This window comes from Argiope bruennichi, chromosome 8 (assembly GCF_947563725.1).
Source record: "Argiope bruennichi chromosome 8, qqArgBrue1.1, whole genome shotgun sequence".
NCBI classification, from domain to species: Eukaryota; Metazoa; Arthropoda; class Arachnida; order Araneae; family Araneidae; genus Argiope; species Argiope bruennichi.
In genome coordinates this window covers 2,827,319-2,852,324 of record NC_079158.1, presented here as the reverse complement: position 1 = coordinate 2,852,324, position 25,006 = coordinate 2,827,319, and the positions used below count along the sequence as shown (strand labels likewise).

General features: G+C 28.7%; 1 protein-coding gene across 1 annotated transcript; it reads left to right on the top strand.

The window, feature by feature from the left end:
• The first annotated feature begins 8,740 nt into the window (after positions 1 to 8,740).
• On the top strand, positions 8,741 to 24,071 carry LOC129981560 (sterol O-acyltransferase 2-like). The gene is made up of 7 exons (XM_056092444.1): positions 8,741 to 8,849; positions 10,964 to 11,094; positions 13,688 to 13,750; positions 15,425 to 15,532; positions 17,609 to 17,760; positions 21,094 to 21,221; positions 23,983 to 24,071. Exons 1-7 carry the CDS (start codon positions 8,778 to 8,780, stop codon positions 23,983 to 23,985), a joined length of 657 nt encoding a protein of 218 aa, XP_055948419.1. The 5' UTR covers positions 8,741 to 8,777; the 3' UTR covers positions 23,986 to 24,071.
• Positions 24,072 to 25,006: the final 935 nt, after the last annotated feature.

Here is a 25,006-nt window from a genome sequence, read left to right as displayed (position 1 = left end):
TTCTCAAAGAAATAAAAATTAAATAATAGCATTTCTGTTCTGTAATATCTAAGCCCATAAATTCCAGGTATTTTAAAGAATTGTAATCTCTTCATTCTTTTTTCGTCCTTACAATGGTTTGAACGAAAGCTTTTAATAATTTTTAGATGTTTCTTCTTGGGGCGTCAGACAGTGATTTCGTCTTTTATTTCCTGTAGTTCAGATATCTTAATTCCATCTTACGCATTCTCCTGTTTTATTCTGATAAATTATTTGTATAGATATTTTCGGTGACGTGAAAATTTTGATAAATATTTTGACGGGTGATGCTATGGCCATCTAGGACTTTTCTTTTATTTCTGGGACTGATTTTTCTTTGACAGGAATTTCGTCTAAAGCTAAATATGTAATTATAAGAAACTATAAAAAAAAAACTGGTAATAAAACATCTAAAGATTGCGGCTGTAGTAAACATACCTGACACGTGGGGTTCGCCAATCGAAAAACTAAATTCTTCAGTAAGCGTGTAAGTAATTTAAAGTAAAGCGTGTAATGAATTTACCAGTGTAATCATATGTCATACAAGTCATTAAAGTATTACAAATTACCATTTACCTTTTGACTGTATATTGAAAATCCAAAAATTTTTCTAGTAAAATGACTACTTTTACTTAAATTTTTCTTTCTCTCTCTCTAATAAAATGTCTTATATTTCCTAAATTCGGTGCTAAGAATTTTGTCCAGTAAATCCTTACAGGATACTTGCAGGATAATTGCACTTTCACAATTGCATTTAATTTTGACCGATTTGATCGAAATTTAAGTGATCTGTAATGTCTGTGAAAGCCATATGCTACTTCCATTTTTGAATCAGACTGACATATTTAATTCTATAAATTCCTCTTTCGGAATCGGGTTGGTCGAAATATGAAGTAATAAATTTTAATGTTCGAATTTTTAACAATTCAATAGAGTATTTAGTTTTGCGTTTCATAATGTAATAACTTCTAAAATTAAGAAATTTAAATTAAAACCTTTTGATGTTTATTATTTAAAGTTGCTTTTATAAGTTGAAAGCTACGTAGTTGAAAGTATATTTGTAAATCAAAATATGGATCTTAGCAAAAATTGTCAAAACGTAAGCATAGAAAAGATACAAGTCGATTAAAATTCTTATTCCATTTATAATGTACTTAAATTCGGTGTGAGATCTTTAAACCAAATTTGTAGATTTCTAACTAATTTTCAATCATGAAATTAATACAAAATAAGCTTGCTTGTTTGCCCAATTAGAAGCGAGCAATAGTAGCAAAACGTGAAGAATTATAATATCCTATTTTTTTCTTATTCTTATTTTCTTATTTCATGTTGCTGGATTGTACGAAATAAATTGTTGAGCATAATAGAGAATTTAGAAATACTTTTTATGTTAATCCACTTAATTAAACAACTTATTAATTTAAAAATAATCCTAGTTTTTGTAAAGAAGCGATAGTAAATACTCCAGTATACAGCTGTTCCATTTTTACGTTCTCGTATATGATATATGCAAAGAAAATCGAACATGAGATTTCCTTCCCCTCACCCCTCCCTCCAACGTTGGAATGACGTCTATCTGGCGTCTCTCTGCTGCCGGTCACCGAACACGATAACACAAAAGCGTTTTTAATGGTTTAAATTTTATGTGTGATCTTAATACGAATTTTTAAAAAATTCTACCGAACTTTGCTCTACATCGACGCAAAAATTCTGGCTGGTTGTCTGTCTGAATGCAAAGGTGGTAATGTCACGGCTTCGGAACCGGAAGGTTTCAGGCCGATTCCACCGAAGAACCATCGTGTAAGTGAGCCTGGTGCACGTTAAATCCGTCAGAACCAAACGTTCTCCCACTGGAGTGGTGCGGAAGTTTGGAGAGAGTAGATGTCGTCGTAATTTCTGTCTTCATCTCAGGTGTCGTCTTCTGACCGAGGTTCAAAATGACGAGGGCAGTTCCAAAATAATCCTGGTATTGCTTTAAAACTGGATGTTAATTTATCTATACTGTCCTAATGCAGGTGAACAAAATAACTAAACACAAAGCGATAGATAAATTTTAATATGCAGATTTTGTATCTGAAGCATAAATTAGTATCAAAATTTGAACCAAATCTGTCAAAGCTTTGACCGTCAATCGATCAGTACATTCACATGCAGGTAAATGGGACGACTCCCAAAAGCAGAGGTTTATAATTAAATGAAATTTGGTATTTGACCTTGTGACTAAAATTGTCATTTGTAGAGTCTGGATTTTAATCGGTTAGAAAAAAAGATGTCCGATGTTTTTCTTTACTGTACCATGAAGCATAAAATCTCATCTAGTTGCTGAAAATAAGAATCTAGGTGCTCGTGCGAATCGCGGTGTTACCGAAGGTCAGTAATTTTATAAAGGGAGATTAATATATTATTAGATTAGAGAGCACGTGGATAAGAAAGGAACAGTCCCATTCTTCTTTGTTTTTGGCTACTGCAGTTTTGTATCTTTGTGTAAATGTTTAAATTTACACCATAGTTCTCCCAAAAACGGCCTTTTATCGAAAGAAAAAATATCTATTTTTGTAATCTTAATTGCTAACTTTAAAAGTTGTTTCCTTTCATCATTTTTTTTAAAAACCTTTTTACCTTGCCTATAACTACCAATAATTAAATGCCATGTTTCAAAATCTGATTTTAACCCTCCAGTTGCTTATCCCGTGATTCCAGAGGACTGAGAGTCAGTCCATTTTCAATTGCGTCCCGTGCTTTTGGAAGTTTAGAGTGTTTATTTTTAAGATTACAGACCGTGTAACATAAAGTATCAATTCACTTTATTTAAAACTTAAATTATTTAAACTTATTTGCAATAGTAATAAATAGTAATTTTAAAAAATTACGCAGTCAGAGGGTTAAAAGTAATATGACTATTTCTGATTCAAAATCCAGCAGTGAAACACTATTTTCAGTCTTGTAATTATTGTAGGGCTATATGAAACTGAAATCTAAAATTATTTGAATTTAGTATCTTTTTTATTTCTTTTTGAGAATATGTTTGATGCTAGGACTAAGCAATATTTTTTGTAAAATCACTTTTCACTATTTGCAAAATCACTTTTCGTGAAAGCATATTTTTAAGTGTCTAGTGTTCTGTATTTTTGTAATTATGAATACGAGAAAATATTTTTAAAAAGATATTTTTGGGCAAAATTCGTTTTTATGTGTATTCCACCTGTCGCTTAAAACTGGAATGTTTAACATGGGATGACAAACTACGTTCGTCTTTTTTCTATTTGAAATGTATGTAAACTAGACTTAAATTTTCCTATGTATCAGAGTGATTAACAAATATAGTTATACTTGTGAGGCAAAAGATTAATCGTGAAATAATTTTTATTTAATTTTTTTTAGATTAAGGCCTTTTGAACCTTTGCACTCTGATGGCTCTTCTCTGGCACAAATCAAACCGTTGCATCATTTTGACGTTTCATATATACAGAGGTTAAAAATGTTTCCGTACGCAGTTATGACTATTAATGAAAGTTTAATTTTTGACACTAAGTATTTTGTTATGAAAATGAAAATTTGAAAATTGGTTTAACACAATTTTATTTATCATTTATGAATTTTTTAAAGGAAAAACTATGGAGAAAATTAAATACGTAAATTGAAAGAATCGGAAAATGCCACTAATAAGGAACAAAAAAAGTTTCCGTACGGTATTTGCATAGTACATTTAAGATCTTTTTTGTGCTAGCCAACTTGCATTTAATGATCGGTACGCCTTCCTTTGAGTTTTATCACTTCTCTTAAACGTTGTGACATTACCCCCACAAGTCTTTGTGTCAGATATTTGTTATCTCCGTAAAACAAATATCTGACACCAGCAGCACTCATACACCCCCATACCATGTTCCCGCCATCACCATGCTTCACAATTCCATATAAATTCCTAATTAACATATGATGCTTTGGTTCCTCCAGACCATATCTCGACCATCTGACCCACGGATATTGAATTTTGATTCATTACTAAAAAGGACTGATTCCCAAAAATATAGAAGCTTGCTTATATGCTTCTTTGTAAATTCGAGACACTTTTTTCTGTTGCTGAGATTTATAACAGACTTCTTACGGGCCGCACACCCATTATAATCCTTTTTTCAATCACATTTCTTACCATTTGTGCTGCGACTTTAATGTTGTAATCAACAATTAAATCAGTTGCAAGTTGAGGTGCATTAATCGGCGGAATTACATTGCCCCTTGCACATGCTATTTCTTTTATGCAAGCAAATTGACTACACAGGTCTTCTAGATCGATCTCTTGCTTTTAAATATTTACTGCTCACGGTATCTTTTAATAATATACTGCACTGTAGACTTTGGTTTGTTAATGATTTCTCTGATTTTTTTCATAAATAACCTATCTTTTTAACAACCGAATCACTAACTCTCAAATGGATTTCTGAACTTCCATTTTAAGACGATCTTCTACAAATTGTAATTAAACAACTGTTATGTCGTATTCTTCACTCTGACAAGCCATCAAATTTCGAATATTTACTGCTAGTCAGTTATAGAACACGTCAGGAAGAATTTTCATATTGCGTGCGGAAACTTTTTTTTTGCATGTTACTTCATCAGTTATCTTAAAACTTGCAAAAAAAAAACTTGCTGCGTTTTGTAAAAATATAAATTTATTATGAAACTCCCTTTTAAAGACTCATATTAACCATATATAAGTAGTTTACAAAGATAAAAAACAAAGTTTAGAAATTATGCTAATTTATTTTTATTTTTGTCTTCCACACGGGAACTTTTTTTACCTACTGTATATATATTTCAATTTTGATTGTTTGAATATTCAAGAGTAGTAAAATGATGTAGAATTAATTTTTCGAGGATATTCTATTAAAACAATTGTGTTTATTTTTCGCAGAGGTTAACAAATAGATGTATATTTATGCATCAAGTTACTTTTATAAATGCAAATGGTTAATTTGTCAAATTTAATTTAAGAATTATAATAAATTCCCACTTTTATTGTTACAGTGTGGTAAGGAATGCGATGCTATATTAAAGTGTTATTACAGGTCAAATGTTTTCACAATCTTCTTCAGTAAAATTGGATTAAAAGGTGGAACGAACTGGAGAATGCACTTCTTGCATAGGTTTATTACTCTCTGAGCCATGGCTAGTGCTTAAGTATTGTGGCATAAAATTCCTGGTTAAGTTTTAAAAGCAATAATGCACAAAGATCTCTAAATATCGGGCAACGTTACTTTAAATGAAAGTCGAAAAAATGATGTTATAGAACACCATGAATGTTGACCAATTTTCGAATCGTTGTCAACCATAGAGGCTGCTCAGTACGTAGCAGAAAAACCGGAACTGTTTTCTGCAGTCGATTTTTAAATCTTTAGAATAAATGAAACTTGGATAGAAATTCGCGCTAATGTTGAATAAGACGCGTGACAAGCGTAAAACAAGTGCAGAAAAAAAAATGCGAATTTCAACCTTCAATTAATTACTATTGAATTATATAATATCCCGTAAATAATGGTCAGTTTACTGAATACTATCCAATTTCAGTTTCTTGAATTTTTAAATAGTTTGTAAATTTGAAAAAATAATTACGATATCATCGGAAATACTGGTAAAACTGACCGCTTGGCCGATACACTTATAAAATTTAACTGGTTTGATCATGGTCGTAAAAAGGTTAAGTTCATTAATTATAAATGGTTTATTAAAAAGAACGGAAACAATGTAATAAAATGATCTGAAAATAATTGAAATTTCAAATATAATCCATATATCGTAAATGACCAACGGTCTAGTAACGGGATGTGGCCTTTTGTAGTAAAAATCATTAAAAGGAGAATTTTTTTTAAAAAAATTTCGGGTTTGGTAAATTTTAAATCTTCTCATTGGCAAAATAACGGTTATGGGAATAAGAAAACGATTAAAATTTAGATATGAATAAAAAGCCAAGATTGGGTTTCAGTATTCAATTCATTGCATAGTTGCAATTCAAGTAAACACGTTTCGAATGCTCAAAACATAAAATTCAAAATATACCATCTATAAAATCACGTGGCAGTAATCGCAGATCTTTTAGAATAATATGGCAATTGATTGTAAGTAAATTTTTAAAAAAATAACCGCACTACTTGAGCACGAACTTGATTCAAGGATCGTGTGTATATGTGATATAAACATAATTTTTTTTTTAATTCTGAAATTCCAAACTTCAATTAAAAGCAGGAAGAATAGTCGCATTTGTGATTTCTTACTGCCCTAATGTTGAAAATTAAATGAAATTATACTTTATTATAAATTCTGTTATATGTACGCACTCCCGCTGGAATGTTAAGAGTTGGCAGAAATTCGAAATGGTGTGCATTACTTTTCCTTGCCGCGCGAAATTTCCATTAAAGGATAATATACGTTCCAAATAAAATTGCAAGGTGGGAAAAAAAAGGAATAATTTAGAACTTTAATTTAAATTGTAATACTTTTTGGATTTTGTGGAATACTTTTTGGAATACTATGTGGATTTTTCTCGATAAGCTGGTAATTCAATTAATTAAAAACTTGGAGAATTGAACAATTTCTCTTTATGGACAGTTTAAAGGACCATTGAAACTGCATTTCGATAATAATTTTATTTAAAGTTAGAAGTAATAGAGGTTCGAAGTTAATATCCAATACGAGGTATTAGTCATCCGTTGGGAATCCATGCATTTTCTCTTTTATTACCATCTAAATGCTAGATAACCTGAAGTGATCGAATGGAAAATGTCTTCCATTACTTCCAGCTGAATTCTCCTCGATTATTTAATTATTTATTCGTTAATTGAAGCAGAGTCGATAGAGACAGTGGCTAGGTATATATATGTAAAAAGGCAATTTCTGATGTTGCATTCATTTTTATGTTCTGTCTTGATCGTTGGTGGGGGGGAGGGGTCGATTTAATTTTCAGTACCGTATTCACTTCGAATTTTGAAATATTTATATGTATGTAACTATTTTGAAACTTCAAAAGCTAAAATGTTAAGACAAAATTATCATTTGGTCCGGTTCCTACATATCAATTTACGTTCATTTAATTATAAGAATATATATATTTGAAATTTTAACTTTGATTTATTATACCACGAGAGTCGTATTATGAACATCGAAAATGTGATAGAATTTCGTCTATCTACATCGCGACATAAGAGCAAAATGTTTCTGTTCAATGATTTTACTATGACATTTTGATAGGGATTTTTTGGACACATGCAGACATGGGAAGGATAATGTTGAAAAGAATATAAAATTTTTTATCCCTTCGTTGTTATGGAATCGGCAGTTTTACTTCGAATGTGTTATAATTCAATAAACAAAGCAAAAAGTAAGAATTAAATCAGGATGCAAGAGAATGTTTCGGAAGAAAAATAATGTGGGCTGAATTAAGATAAAATTAAGAAATCATGTTTTAACTAGATATCATTACATATATATATATATATATATATTAGCATAAAAATTTAAGTCTCTTGTAAAGCTTAGAATAGAAATTTACATGGATTAAATTAAAATTATCCGAATGTCCCGAAATCGGTATGAGCGCCATTATTTATAATTTTATGCATTTATGAAAAGAATTTTGTGTTCTTTGTGTTCTTTGTGTTTTGTGTTCTTTAGAAATCACTATATAATAATATAGTGATTTCTAAATTATTATCCCCAATGTTAAAAGAAATTTTATATATTTATTCCATTTAAAAAGCAAAATTGCATTGCATTACATGGTAAGCTTTATAAGAACACAAATTTTGTGTTTTGCTTTCATAAATTGTAATCAATAATTCATTCTCTTTGTTCTCCATCGTAGAAAAATACTAAAACTTTAGAGGATTTGTTGGTGAGTAGAAAAAACTTCCTCAGTGTAGCTTCATACATTCATAAAAGCAAGCTGGCTTGCAAATGAATAAGTAATCAAAACTTTTTTTTTTTTTTTAAGAAAGAAAGAGATGAAGGTGATGGTATCTTCTTTTAATAACATTATACCGATCGAAAGACTACGAAACGTATTGTTTGATAGATAGCCCCCCCCCACACACATAGAATCTAATTTTTTTTTTAAATCAAAAAACTAAATGGGAACGTTGATTTGCATCTTTAAGTATTGTTCTGTTTCTTCAATCATGTAGTTAAATTTGTATCTCTCTTCCTTGGCGTTGATTTAATTTTAGTTTCTTCAGAAAAGTGTTTGGAAATAACGTCGCATCTTAATTGCCTTCATAAACTTTCAAATTGCCAAAAAGGCATTTATATCCAGATAAGAACAATGTGATTGTTTTGAAATTGCTTATTTAAAGAGGTCTTTTAATATTAAGCTTTAAAGTTTTGAAAATCTGGGAATGCAGTGATATTTGTAATTGCCGTTATCATCTATTCAAAATCTTTTTTCATTGAATAATAAGTTGCTCAAGTTTCAAAAATATGCCTTATAAATTTTTAATGCAAATAAAATCAAAACACAGGACCTTAGCTTTATTATAATTACTGAAAGGAATAAATGTAAAACTGAACACAGATATTTGCTATTTAAGAGCAGACGATTGTTTCGTCGTGAAAAGGATTTTAACCGGACACGTATTCTGTCTAAAATTGTTTGCTTACTGCCGTCGAGCTCGCACCTGTTGTGCACTTCTTGTATTTGCTTTTATGTCGATCGCTCTGTATGAAGTTTATCACATTCAGGGTTGGTGTTCAAGAGAAGAGGGTTGAGGATCATGTCTAACAGGGTGGAGATCAGAAAGAAGGCTCGAGATATAGAGCTTTGGGAACTAAGGCAAATGCTGCAGGTAAATGAATCAATTAATTACTATACTTTCTGGACTGAGGAATATTTCATGAGTGTTTTCTAATTGATTAAAAATTTTCAAATTTATTCTTTAAAAATATTTGTTTGAGGTGGAATGACTCGAATTAAAAGTTTTATCTGAAAATTTCCGTTTCGGAAATACGGAAGCTATCGGTGGAGAGTAATTTTAGGCAACAGACATTTTTCAGATTCTTTACATATCTTGTTAGTAGTTTTGGTGCTTTCAACAAACTGGATGGCATGCAAGTAGCATAAGTTCAGTTTTGTTTACATAATATTCCATTATAATGATCAATAAATATGTAAAATAATATCCTGCAGCATAAATTCCTTTCAAATAGCATTGAATATTTCAACAATGCGCTAGTTTCTCAAGGCCTTTTTATATTGTTAAAAAATTCACTGAATTTTTCATGAAATCTTTCTATGCTGTTTTTATTGTTCGAATCTTTCAATGTACCATAGAGATGTTTCATATTCTTTTGAAAAAACTGGTGTAATTTCGCCAAGCGTCTTATTTGCAGAATATGCATGGATTAGAAATTCTTTTGCAACTTCTTTTTACTTGCATTTGCTGAATGAATGCGAAAGGCATCGAGTCAAACTGGAGAGTATTTTCTTGGTTGGTTTCTCATTGGTATGAAAGAGATAAATCCAGATTTGTGATTTGCGTTTATTTTTTAATCCTCATCGGCTTAATCTCAATAAATGTGTGCCATTACTGTTCGCTGCCATTGTCTCTTCTGTTCCATTATAATGCCTTTAAGGAATGGTGTCTCTTGTAGTTCGGATCTTGGAAATATAGATAGGATAATTCTTTAATTGTCTCATTCACATCTCCTTTTATTTACAAGTAAAAGTTTGTATTTATAAAAAGTGTTGAGGAAATAGAGTTCCTTTAACTCTTTAAATGGCCATTTTTTTAGTCATATTATGTTAAAATATTTTTAGGCTTGAAATTAGAATAAGAAAAGGGATTCATGTAACTTATTAGATAAATTTAATTTGATTAATTAATTAATTTGGTTATCAATAATTAAGTAACAAATCAAGAGGCATCATTTTGTCTGAGATAAAGAACTGAAGTATCTAAGTTTCTGACTTACTAAAAAAATTGTCAGAACTTATGCCAACCTACATAAATTCATACAAAGATTGATAAATTTGGTGAGAAGCATATTTCCCACTGCCCTAGAAAGGGTTAAATTGACAGAAACCAGCATAAACCATCAAGAAAGGCTTTCTTTCTATTTACTTTTATGGATTTAATTTTTATTTATCGTCTTTTAATTCTATCTTAATTGGGAATCTATTTTTTAAAAATTTCAATGTGTTATTCGATACGCCTGAAAAGATTATTTAAATTGAATCTGCCTATTAAAAATTTCTGGCACGAATATTAAAAGAAATGTACATACTTTGAAATAGAATCGGAAAGGAATCGATTATAATATTGGTGGACGCATGCGACTGAAATCAAAGTAAATTTTTAAAAATATCGAAAAAATGTACGCAAGTGAAACTGACATCATTATAAAGGTAATTTTTAAAAAAAATTTAGTAACACACACACACACACACACAAAAAACATGGAATACTTCTAGAAGATATGAGCATCAGTTTTCATAAGCGAGATATAGCAACCATCAATCAAGCGGCGGTTCAGCCTGCTTTCGCACTCAATTCAATTGGTTTATAACGTCTTGACTTCTTTTATATGTTTTTTCCTGGGACTGTACACCGTATATAATGACACAGCAAACCCAAAAATTCTAATACTATTTTGTTTTTCTATTAATTATTTGAACTCCATAAATTGAAAATTGCAGCTCCGTTAAAATGCGAAGTTTTGAATTAAGTGCAGCTGTACAAACGTTCAATAAAGTAGTCTGAAACCTTTGCATGTCGCTTTGTTTACATTAGACTGTTGCCATTCGATGATAAGTAATAAGAGTGATTTCTATGACACGTTAGCGTTATATATATAGAGAGAGAGAGAGAAAGAGAGAGATTCTGTTAATTTAATTTATTAAATGAAACTTAGTGATTTTTTTTTCATTTAAATATCCTTAATATATGCATTGCTTCATTAGGATCCGAGTATTGATATTTTGAATGATGTTGATGCCAAGTTCGAGAAAGACCCTGATAGAATAATCACGGAACTTGAATTAAAACATAAAAACCCTCAAAACGATTTTATGAATAAGCTATCTTTACCCAAGTAAGCATCTTTATTATTTTTAGTTTTTTTTTATGGCTCTTAAAACAGAAAATTATTTTTATATTTATGCAAAACAATTTAATCTCAAAGAAAATCAAAACTGTTTCTATACATTTGAATTTTGAAAGATTTTCAGAACACATAAAAGGTGTTATTTCTTAAAAAAGCGGATATTTATTTTAACATGTAATCAGAAAGTGGAGTATTTTTTGCTAAATTATTTTGTTATAATATAATATTATGTATGTTTTAGTGACTTAGAATATCGAAGCAGCGCTTAGATATTTTCTTTAATTTTCTTTTTGATTTAATATATTGAAATATGCCAGATTTTTTTTAGTTCATTAATAGTGAAGAAAAATGCCTCTAAAATGCAAAGAACGAAATAGACAATGTTAATCTAGAAATCTTTTGTATGTATTAGTTTATTATTAGTCTTCCATTAATAAATAAATTTTACATTAATCATATTTTGTTTGCATTTTTATTTCCATTATATCGCTTTTCCTAGTGAATTTTTATGTCCTTCGTGCTTTTCCTCTCAATATCTTTTTAGTATACAAAGTGTCTCAAAAACGTTCTAGTATTATAGTTCCGTGTCTTCAGCGAACTCCACCCTCTCAAGGGTCAGTCGAAAGCAATAACAGTCCTTATCATTGTGACCCAAATTTCTCGCTGTAATTTTCTGACTCGATAGATTTAATGTGGGTATATTTATAATGATGCACCTAAATGATGCAATTTAATGAACTTTAAGGAATATTTACTATTATTTTTAGTTTAAGGATGTAAGAAATGTAGAGATATTTTCTTGTAAAACTGTAAAGAAATTATTGATAATGACAACTAACAACTATGAATATTTATAATTGTATACTATTTCTATCTTGTTATGAAATATTTTATCCCTGATTAATTTCAGCTTAAGGTAAGTGTTTAAAATCTGATCAAACTTAAATTTTAAAACTTTAATAGACATTTAATATATAATTAAATGCCTTGCTGTCAGATTCATAATGTAAATAGTATTAAAAGTCAATTTTTCTTAACATTTTCTGCATTAAATTTTTTAGAAAAACAATACATGATTTCAATTAGCATATTTTTGGCAAAATAAATGAGTTACAGGATGACAACAAAATTATTTAAAAATTCAATACATATTAATTCTACAGCATCAAATCTTTCAATCACAGATAAGGTTTTTCCCTATGTCTCAAAACAGTAATTATATCTCTTATTAATATACTGTATGTGAAATACACTATTGTTCTCTTTTGCCTTATTTGACGATGATTATAATACTGTAAAGGGAATCGGTATCATTTCAAAACCAAAAAGTACCTCAAACATTCAAATCCGTCATACAAACAGAATACTGCAATATTTTTAAAGCTGTTGCATGTGTGGTAAAATCCAATTAATATAAGGTAGCTTCATTTTAAAATATGTTCTAATATTTATCACAAGTTTACATTTTCTTTGAGAAACATTTACTATTTGTAACATGCGGTTCAAATCTTCAAATTATGTGGATCTAAAGTATACAAAAAGTAGTTAAAAGAATAAATGTTAGTTGCGTATTACACGAGTGTGACTTAGAAACATAAAAAGTTTGAAAATTCTAACGATAAATGATTTTTTGAGACGCGAAATTGATTAATTAAAAGTAAGAAACCAAACGGTGAACTAGTACCGCTCTGTGAAAGGTCTTAATTAAGAAACCAAACGATAAATTAGTAGCTCTACCTGTCGGAAATGTCTCTTCATAGAAACGACGAGCAAAAAGCATTAAATCGAAAATTTATTCTTCAAGAAATTTCATCTATGAGATAAAAAGCACGATATGGATTCATGAAAGAAATTAGCCATTTCTTTAAAACTGGAATGAGTCGTGAACTCTATTCTAAATAGCTAATTTCATAAATTGATTAAATTAGTTTAAAAATCTGATTCTGTTAATGACCTTCCAACAAGTTAAAAGAAGAAGACAGGTTAAAAAAAGTAATATATTTCTGGATCTTGTTTATTATTTTTTAGCGCAATCCTACAAAATAAATTCGTATTGCACCAAAAGAAACATTTCAGGCATCTAGGACTGACACGTTTCAAGGAGACCTGAATTGTGTGCCTATACAGAACAAACTGTTCGGACTTTTCAAGCATTGTTCCTGAGACAAGAATTTGAAATTGAGATTCCCCGTGGAATAAGTAACGACAATCATCACTTAAATCGGATTTGTTCTTATAAATCATCCTTTCATGGCGTCGGAAGGGGTAAAAATGCAAGTAGTGTCCGAGTCTGAGAATTCGAGAATCCATAGGTAGTTCCATAGATAAAGTATATAGCGCTAAGAAATTTAATGCTTAACGAAAGATATATAGCAGAATTTCACTTTTACACTAGCAATAAAAATTATGTTGCAATTAACTAAGGCAATTTGCCTATAAACTTATACTAATTATTTACAAACAATAGTAGTTTGTTTAAATATAATATTTCTTTGCTTAATGAATTTTCATAACCAGGGAACGACGCCATATTCTGCCTGCAGTTTTCCATCCACATTTATTCATCTAAAATATTTTTCAGAGGTTCTGAAGCTCCGAGGGAATTACGAAGAAAAGAATTTGTTTTAAGAAATTCAACTTTAACGTAAGTCATAAGATTATTACTTTAATTTAAATATATTTCACTCCATTCAGATAACCATGAAAATGATGTTTTATTTTAGATGCCATGCCATTAAATATTTTTGCTAAAGTATCATTAATTCTTATAACTTTTAAGTTTAATAAATACTATTGTTTCAAAATATTTAAAATTACGAGGAAAACCAAAGAATAGTTCCTTGACTACAACCACTTAATATATAATATATAATTTCAAATGAAAGTTCATTATTCCTAGATTTGTATATAAGTCACCAGCCATCTTGGCTTAGTTGAATATTGAACTCGATGTGATTAACAATGGTTCAAATCTTTTTAATGGTAGCTTGGTTCAATCTTTCATTTTAAATGTTGTTTATTGCTAATTTATGTTTCTAGAGAATAATAGATCTTTTTTTACATTTCTGAATAATTATTCCCGAATATTCTTCGAATACATAGAAGAATTTTGAGATGCCCTACAAGTTGTGGACAGTTTTCCTATTCTCGTATGTTACGATATGCTTCAAAATAATAAATTTTATTTTATCGTTAAATTGTATTCTGATTTCTTTGCAATTTTTTTTTTTCCATTTTTCACTAAACCTGAGGTCATTTCGAAGTCACTTAACTCGATAATCGAAAATATTTGCAATGTTTTTCATTTAACTTGTATGTCAATAGATATTTCAAAAAAATTTGTGAATATCGCTCAGTTATGCTGACTTCATAATAGAGTATAGAAGACTTGAGTCAGGTTTCAAAACAGGGACTTTTTTCTTTTACGAAATTCCTGCAAAATCATAATTTATATTCTATGGATGCATGCAGTTTCGTTGTGTTTATATTATTTTCTTAATTCTCATTTATAGTACACGATAAAACATATGCCATTTTACAAATAAGAAAATGTCTGCAGAAATAATTTCAAAAACGAATTTTTATTCAATTTAAATTTGATTTATTTCATGTTAAGAAGGATTGACGATTGTTATTCCTTTTTAACACGCATTCTGATATGCTGGAAATTAGAAAATTTTAATTCCTGAGTACTTCGAAAAAATGCAATATTTTAATACTTCGAAACTTAATTTCTTATTTTATCAATCAATTCAACTAAATTTGAGTTGAATTTTAAATGTGTGGGAAAATGCGAAATATGTGGCTTCACAAATTCAAACTCCCTTTGCGTTGTAAATAATTTCAGAAAAATAATTACCTTATTACACGATAATTTTAATTATGAATGAAAGATTAATAGGAAGAGTAAAAAAAATTAAATGAAAGCTATTCTGAGTTTAAATATATTAATAAAAGTAGCTCCAAAGAATAGTTTTATTCGGTTCATTGTTAAATTTGACGATATCTAATATGGCGAATTTTTAGCGAATCTTAATGCTGTTTAATTTTTAATAAAAATGTCTATACTTGCGCATACGAAGAAATAAAATTGCTAGCATGTTGATACCACCTGAAATGTTAACATGGTTTTTTTTAAACAATATTCTTTTATTGATCAAAATATGTAATTTTAAATAATTTTGATTTCTAATAAAATGTATCAAGAAATTCTTAAGAATCTCTATCTGATTTTATGTTTAAATGTTAAAAATTTAAAACATTAAGCATTTTAAAAAGTTATTTTTATTATTATTATTGATTTTCCGTTTCTATTCAGAAATCTTTGGAGAAGTCCTAATGTACGCTCTTTATACAACTTAATTCTTGCTTTTTTTGTATTCCTGTACCTGCACATCGCTATCTTCTATTACTTTAATGTCGAACGGTAAGTACCAGATTTTTTTTTCTTTCTTAGATTCCGTTTGCATTCAGTTTCTAGAAGTTACTATGCTGTAATCTTCATTTGAAAAAAATGTATATATAAACATACAATTCTTTTATTTTAATCGTCTACCATAGACTTGTTTATTAACCACAATACGTAAGCATACCATTACTTAACCCATCTTTGCATGATGATAGAAATTTCCATCATAACATCTAGTGAACAAAAAATGTACTGAAAACAGGTGTACTGTAAATTTATTGACTTTTTCGCACCTATTGCGTAATAAGGAACGTAGCTGTCAAAGAATTTAAATGTCACAATCATTATAGGAGGTTTGAACTTGCCATTTCGCTGCTTGTTGTGGTTGGAAGAAACTTTCTATTTCTTGAATATTTTTTATAACACATCTGATTTCTTTTTCTTTTCTTTTCTTTTTTTCTAATAAATACGATAATGAGTGGAGGAATTTAGAAGAGAGGGACATTGAAGATTTCCTTTAATCTAGAGCAGGAATTATCCTGATTTATTTCACAAAAAAAAACCATGCAAAGGAGGGTTAAAAATCAGTAAACAATGTGATCTGAATCATGCCGCAGAATATAGAAATGCGCCAGTTGATCATTTATGATATGCACAAATTTAAACTGGATCACTGATCAATTTATAATAAAGGTTTTTACTTTTAAATATCATATAAAGCCTAATGATGGTAATCCGCATGGAAAAATTTTAATATTGTTATAAACCTAATTCAATTTTGAAAGGTATTCACTGATTAACAATTTAAAGTAAACAATACAGCATGATATCCATATTTTCCTCCCTTTTGTTCAGGGCAAATTATCATTTGCATTATTTTATTCGTTTATTGACAATATTTTTTCTATTATTAATTGGACGATAAATTCTTATAAATTGAATTTTAATCGTTTTTTCTTCTTTTTTATTACTCTGCTTCCATTTATTTAAAATATTTGGAATAATCCCTTTTTTATTTTTACTGATTTTATGAAAATTTCTATTCGCTCATATTTCTTCACTCTTTATGACATATACTTTATTTTATGTCTTCATATATGTGATGGATTTTTACACTTTTGTGACGCAAATTTTTATGTGAATTTTATTATGATATTTGGATAATCTAAACATTTTAATTGTACAGAGTTGACGAAATAAATTCACTGAACGCAGATTTTATTGTTGATTATTTATATTTAAGCACAATAATATACATAATTAACTTTTTATAAAACATATTACATTAATACAATGTCATATGTTCTGTATCATTTTTTTTTATTTCTTTCTCGAATTATGTTCTAAAATCACATAGCCACATTTTTTTATGTTCTCTGGATAAACATTTGAAATGTTTAATTGAAATAGTGTGTTCGTGTTTTGCCTTCTTCTCAGTCTAGCTTTTGAGGAATACTATTTATTATAACTGCATTATAACTATTTTCTGTGCTATTCCGATTCAAGAAGCTATTTGTGTTCCAGTCAGGTGCAGTTTTTATAATTATAATTAAATTTAATCTTATTTTAAAAATATGTTAGTAAATTGTTTATAGTTAAACATATTTCTACCTTTAAAATTACATATTTTGCTACTTTTTATTCATTTGATCATGGTTCAAAATTGAGAAATCTGTTCCAAATAATCTTTTGTAGTAACATTATGCAAACAAAACTAAATTGAACTATTTTTTAATTTTTCATTTGTTCTTTTATTTGCTAAAAATTGAGAAATCTGTTCCAAATAATTTCTTATAGTAACATTATTCGAACAAAGCTAAATTGAACTATGTTTTAATTTTTCATTTGTTCTTTTATATAAACCTTTACTCCCATTGAGACTTTTAGGTCGACCCAACTACCTTAATAAAAAAATATGTTTAAAAAATAGTTGATACTTAAAAAACTAAGGGATATATTCGATCAGGTTGCGTAAATATTTTTTAAGTCCATAATCCAACTCAAATAAAGTTTTTTTTTAAATTTAAATTATGATTTTATGAATAATTGTGGCATTCTATTCGTTATTTTATTTTATTGTGATTTAAATTTTAGGTTAAAAAGAGATTTAGCATTGGTTTCATGGTCATTTGGTCAGTTTCACATTGTTACTGCCGTATGGATTGGCATCAACTTATCGATTGTTTTCTTTTTACATCCTGTCTTTCGATTCTGGGCTTCTTCTAGAGCATTTGCGAAGAAGAAGGGTAAGTATTAAGTATTTTTGGGTATCTTTAATAAATATGCCATTGAAATAATGTATAGTCCAGAAAAATATGGGATAAAGTAGAAATGAAGTGATTTGTGTTGTCTCAAGTGAAAGATATGATGATAGTAAGATAATATTCATATGATTCAAGTGATACTATTCATCTTCTTTATAAAAAGTTAATTTGTATTTTCATTATTATTTTATATTTTTAAGCTTACTAAAGGGAAATATTTTCCAAAATGTTTACAAACATTTTGAAACAAACATATTTAATTTTGAAGTCAGTGTTGCTTTGCTAGATCTTTGATCATTTTTGAAAGCATGTTACATTTAAAATGAAAACATCCGCATATTTTATGACTTTCAAATTCAAAGCTTAGTGTTATGTTGCAAATGGAAAAACTGATTGTTATATAGTTCCTTAGAAAATATATAATTTAATTATATTGTGATTAATATACGGCATTTCTTATATTTAAAATTTCTATAACGAAAGAGAACGTTGTGCACAAAAGACAAAAGCTTCATATGATGATAGAATTTTTCATATGCTTGTGAAACTGGTAGAATCGAGAGCTGAATGTGTTTTCTGCTCGAAACATTTAGACATAATTTTTATGAAATATGAAATTTAAATTTCCAGATACTTTGGTGTCATATTTTTGATCTTAAAACGCACTAACTTCTTTGAACTGTGATTTACATTTTATATTTTGCTTTTGGAAGTAATTTTTAACTAATCAAATAAGACTTTAGAAAACTCTTAAGATATTTATTTTTAGTTATGAGATTCAGGTCTTTAAAATGATCTCAAATACCTTAGCTAAAACTTAGTCCTTCCAGTTATTCTCGCTTTGTGTATAAAGAAATACAAAAGACCATGTTAGCACTATAAAATTCAGACTCCGACTTCAAGTACATCTTTCCAAAAATGATGATTTGAATAAATTATTTTTAGGACTTGATTCAGCAAATATACTTATGCTACTTCATTCATCTTTACAGGATTTGTATGCCACGATGCGCTGTATTTCTCTCTTAAGCGTTCCCTATTCTATTTGAATTTTTTTTTAATTCCCTAAAATTCTAATTGGATTTTTTTTAATCCTTTAAATTCTACTTGGATTTTTTCGTGTATTTTTTTTTTGTTGTTGTTATGTGTGAACTTTCCATGACAAAAATAATTTTTTTGTTTGAAATTAAAAAAAAAAAAAAACTATGAAAAAACTAACTAAATTACATTCCAATATTTCCTTCATACCGAATCGTCGTTTATTGCCAAGAGTTCAGTTTAAAGATTGATTGTTGTTGTTTTTCTGTAGTTTATTTGGCGCAAGAGTCATATTTGGCTTAAAGATTGAAAAGGTTGCTGGATAGAGATTCGATTGACCGCTGGGCTGTTGTATGGCAAACCTCCGTCCACTCCTGCTAGATTTGGACGGAGGTTTGAAGAGGATATGGTGGTTCACTTTTCACCTGCATTTTTTAATCGCGTTCTAAATTGAAAGTTGAATCCTAAAAGAGCTCCAATATAGTTTCAAAACGGGTCGTTATTTTGACAAAAGCTGAAAATCTCAGTTATTGGTTATGTACTTATGCAATTTGATTACGCTTTTATTGAAAGGATTTAAAATTTGAATGCAAAAACATAACATTGCAGATTATTTTTTTTTAATATTTTGTCAAACTCTTTTATCTTAGGGAATTTCTCATTTTTAAATCTGTATTTAACCATAAATTTATTTTAGCTTTTAATTAAATGCTACGTTTTATTTTTTACTTCTATTGCTATTGCTTAAAAAAGAAAAGAGCATCTCATATTCTTAAGAGAATTTAATTGATTTTTGTTTTTTAAATTAATATTTTTATTAATTTTAAATAAGCGTATACAGAATTAAAGAACGTAAATTCTGTATTTAATGCATGATACGTCGTTAAAGGATTCAGTTAAAATAGTAATTCATTTAAAAGATTTAAAAAAGAACGCCTGAATGTGACTTTAAATTTCTCAGTTGTCATGTGAATGGAAATGACCATATCCTCCCTCCTAAAAAATGTGTCATCTAATTCAGAGTATAACCTCTTGAATTATGAATTTCTTTTAAGACCAAAAATGAATAAGCTTTGAGGATGTCGTAATTAGGGTTACGTGCAGTTGTGGTTGACTCCAATTATTGCAACATGTTAGAAAAATAATTTTATTTACTTTTAAACTTAAGAAATGAAACAAATAATTTTGATTCACTACAAGCTTCACCGAGGCGAGTGCGCGAACATTCCGAAGAAAACGGAGAGAATAGCTTTTTAGAAGCATCGTGCGTGTCAATACCCGGATGATGTGCAGCGCGCCATTACGTCACACACAGCCTCGACGGAGACTGTAGTTTACAGATTCATATGGAAAGATGATAGGCATTCGCTACAAGATCTTTGGAGGAATAATGTCTGAAATGCGTGCCCCATAACACTAGATTTGAGACTGAATAGCCATTGGATATTTTACGTATCACCAATGTAGCGCATATCTAACTTTTTTAAACTCATTATTTGATATAAAGGAAATAACTCGCAATTTCTTCGCAAAGAAGATATCAAGTTTACACCAGTACTATAATTTACTCATCCTTTATTCAATCCTGAAAGGTGTTTTATAATTCTGCTTTTCAGTACCAAAGGAATGTAATTTAAAAAAGACGATTTTCCAGTTACAACAATTTTGTATACAAAATCTGATATTACATCAAGTCATAACTAGGTAAATTTATTAAGAATACACTTTTTATAATTTATTTATTTTATAATTTATAATTATAATTTATTCAAATAACGAATTGAAGTTTTTCCATTTTTATTTTTCATTTTTCTGGAAAATTGGTATAAAGTGGCTTACGTTTAAATTAAAGAATTAATTTTAAATTAAATTAAAGAACGTTTCTGAATTAAAGAATTTATGATCGCTCAATATTTAGAACTCTGTATGTATAACGATGGATACTTTAATCTCTTTATAGATTTTGTGATTCAATATTTTGCACTTTATTCATTTCGTATGAAACAAAAACAATGGATAAACATGAGTAGATATGAAAGTAATAGATATTTGAATCTTTTTATAGGCCTTTATGATTTGATGCTTTGCACTTTATTCATTTCGTATAAAGCAAAAGCAATGGATAAGTATGAATGGATATGAAAGTAATGGATACATTAATCTCTTTATAGGCCTTTATGATTTGATATTTTGAACTTTATTCATTTCGTATAAAGCAAAAACAATGGATTAGTATGAATAGATATGAAATTAATGGATATTTTAATCTCTTTATAGGCCTTTATGATTTGATGTTTTGCACTTTATTCGTTTTGTATGAAGCGGCTTTGCTGATAATTCCACCAAAAATAATCATAGACTGCAATATACCACCCGCATCATCTTGCGCGTTAGTAATGGAACAGGTCGGTATTGTATTCTTTTTTATAAACCAAGTATACATAAATATGAGTTAATAGAGTATACAAGTTAAGAGTTAAATAAGAATTTAATGTTGTCTTTATTTCTCTTACATTTACGTTATGTTATAATTAATACTTCTCTCATTCGGTGAAACATCAGAAATCTATTAATTAATAAATTGCAAAACCATTTAGGGATGATATTCTAAATATATAAAAGATCTGGTTTATCTTTCTGTTCGTTTTAATCGTCGCTTTACACTCTTGGATCGTTTTATATATCGAGATGAAATATGGGTCACAGATGGATTATCCCAAATGGAAATTTTTTTAAAGCTATTTTAAAATTCGAATTAATTTTTATTAACTTGATTCTAAATGATAAATTAGAATTAATAGTTGGGAAATTTTAGGAATCATCATAATTTTGTTTGCAATTGGAGAGCTATAATTTTTGTATCATTCTAGAGTTCAGTACATTTCTAATTATCGTAACTTGAAGTTTGTAACTGAAAATTGATCTGTGCAACTTTTCTAATTTTAGTGTGTTTTCTATTTATTTATTTTACTGAATAAACTTTTTTTCCAAGTTGACCTACGGGACTTAATTATTAATTAAACACCAGGCTTATGCATTAGCATTTCGCGCAATATTTGAGTTCCACGTGTTGCCATTCAATAAAAATAACAATTGAGAGTAAATGAATTATTATTGCATACGAGTTCTTTTCATATTTTTATGTGGTTTTAAAGAATTCTTTTTTCGCTTCTGTATTATTTAGCTCAGTGGTATCTTGATATGATACTTGATAGTAATTGAATTATGCCTTCGGAGGCATTATTTATTTTTATTTCGCTGATAGTATACATAATAGGCAATATAATGTGGTAACTAAACTACAAGTGTTCAATATTCAATTCTAAGGGTCATTAATTATTACATGGGACCAGTTTAAATATCAAGATCAGAAAAAAAAACATTTATGTATATAGTTTGTAGATTATAAATTTCTTTTTCAAGTTAATTATTTATGGTTATAAGAAAGTAGTTTTTTTTTACAAATCTGAAATCCAGTAAAAATCGCTTATCTAGTAAAATGGTTAAACGTTTAACAGATAATGGTTTCAGGTACCATATATCTGCTATAGTTATAAATAAATTTGTTGAAATTAAACAGAGGAATAAAACGTTAGGTTTAGTAGATAGTTGAACTAAAGATTGAAACAACAATATTGAGATTGAATCAAGTAATAGTACTGAATTATTGCTTTCCAAAGGAGCTCAGAACTGAAATTTATGGAAATTCCAAGTAAAAGTAATTTTACAGAGCGAAGAACTATTTTAGAATATTTAAAAAAATTGCTCCAGCAATAAATGACGATTTAGAGGAAGACATAAAACAGCTAACTGAATGCAAGAAAAGTTATTTAAATTCATAAGATATCCCAGCTAGCTGGAATGAAAATGGACCTGTAATATTGCTAAAGTAATATGTTTTTTGTATCAGCACAAATCCAAAGTGAATACTCACTTTGGATTTGTGCTGATGTATGTTACAAAAAGATGTTATGTTACAAAAAGATGTGTATGTTACAAAAAGATGTGTATGTTACAAAAAGATGTGTATGTTACAAAAAGATGTGTATGTTACAAAAAGATTTTTAATGCTACTTGCGATGGAAAACAAATGACGGAATGTATTCCCAGTTTAAATGAAATTAGAACGTAAAACTAAAGCAATCTACGGGAAATATACGTGACCATATGCTCATCACTGAAGTTTTCGATGATTTGCTTCCAGATTATCAGTATTTCCTTAGTGTCTGTGAATATGTACCTCCTGATAAACAAGGTATTAATGACTTTATTAATAGATTATCAATTGATAGATAAAAAAAGATTGAAAATGCACAGACTCAATAAGGAAATGCTTTCATAAGTAAGAAGTTATAGAAGAAGAAACAATATGAGTCAAATGCATGCAAGCTGTAATATCTATCAAAAAAGTGCTTTTCAAAGACTTTGATTTAAAGTTATGTTTTCTATGTGGGAAGCAAATTATAGAGCCAAAACTTTTGACAAAGGCCAATTCTCGCCTACAAGCAAAGAATAATTTAACCAAAAGAAAAAATATAAGATTTCATCAGTATTGTTTAGCTGTTGAAAAATGAAAGTAAAAGCAGTTGGCATTTCATTTTTATTGGTCTAAATTCTGTGGTTAGGCAGCACATGATATACGACAAAGCATAGATTTATAAAAGAATGCTAAGTCTTATAAAAATAAAGATTGTATTGGAAATACAATAGATGCTTTTGGCAGAGATAGTTTTCAAAACAGAGCATTTGATGAAAGGAATTATATTCCAGTGAGTTGAAAAATGTTTTGTATTTTCTTAATTTAAAACGAATTCTCATTTTCGTTAGCTCAATAAAAGAGAAAGTCTGTGCAATCGAATTAGATAAAAAATTTGCAGAATCATGAGCGACGAAAAAAAAAAATTGGAAATAGAGCGGATAAGTTATGCAAATTAATCCAAAACAAGTCTTTTTGGAACATATAGTGATAGATTATTCGTAGTCATCACAGTTTTTTAATACAAGCTAATAATATCATCTGCATTTTTATAATGCATTTATTCATTTAAAAATGTTTTATACATCTAAAGAAAACGAACTTTATTTTCCTTATGCTCTCTAAATTTTTAATTCTCATAATATTTATTGACGTCCAATTAAAAATGGTTTATATCCTTTGATGTATAGTAAGAAATATTCAACATTTTGGAACTATCTGATGAAGATAAGCCAATAATGACAACGTAAAATACAGAGCAACATAGACTACAGCGTTGATAGCAGATATTGATTGATAAGACAGATCTATTGCTTAGTATAACATACTGATGCCTGGATAAAAAGCATTTTGGCAAGTAAAAATATAGTTAAGACAATTATGATTTTCAAATTATTCGATCTTTCATAGTCTTGAAATATCTTTTTTATATTTTAACTGCAAATTTCATTTTCATCGTTTCATTCATTGTCATTGATATTAAACTGTAAAGGAAAAATATTAGCATTTTTTGTATCAATTTTTACTTACATATATTTTATTTCGCTTTATATCTATATTGACATATGTTTTGTATTTCTTCCATTTCAGTTTAGACTTTTATGAAGAGTTATGCATTTGTTCGAGAAAACATTAACAGAGTTTTAAAGTATAAGCTCCATCAAGGTATTGTGAAATCTCAATTGATTCGTATTTTTCGTGATTCAATCCTGATAAAGCCATAAAATTATACAATGCCGTTAAAAATTAAGAAAATTTTTGTTTCTGGTGTTTATCGTTAGAATGACAATTTTAATAAAGTTAGATTGCATATACGATATAAAAAAATAGCTATACAACTGTAATTTATGTATAAATTATCGTGTGCAACCATCATTAACATCAAAAGATTTAAAAGAAAATCAGAATAAAGCACAGACTGGCAAAAAATGTGGCCCTCTCCTAATCTATAGCTCTCGCAATATTAATTCAAATTTCAGTTTTTATAACATAAGGTTTGGTTAGATTTAGTTTGAATAAGTTATATTGACGCTTTCTTTTAATGCATCACGAGGTCCTCTTGTGTACAAGGCCGGCCACCCTGCCAACCACTGTACGAAGGAGTATTGACAGGAGCATCACGTGGGTTATTTGGGATGCAGAATACTTGAAAGATTTGGTACTTACCTGCTCTAAATGTCACCATATTATTCAGAGGATGTTGGGTTCTCGATG

Excerpts from the sequence above, each read along its gene's own strand:
- LOC129981560 (XM_056092444.1), top strand. The coding sequence starts at position 8,778 with ATGTCTAACAGGGTGGAGATCAGAAAGAAGGCTCGAGATATAGAGCTT. Across the intron at positions 11,095-13,687 it reads AATAAGCTATCTTTACCCAA|AGGTTCTGAAGCTCCGAGGG; the intron begins GTAAGCATCTTT and ends AATATTTTTCAG. Across the intron at positions 17,761-21,093 it reads AGCATTTGCGAAGAAGAAGG|GCCTTTATGATTTGATGTTT; the intron begins GTAAGTATTAAG and ends ATCTCTTTATAG.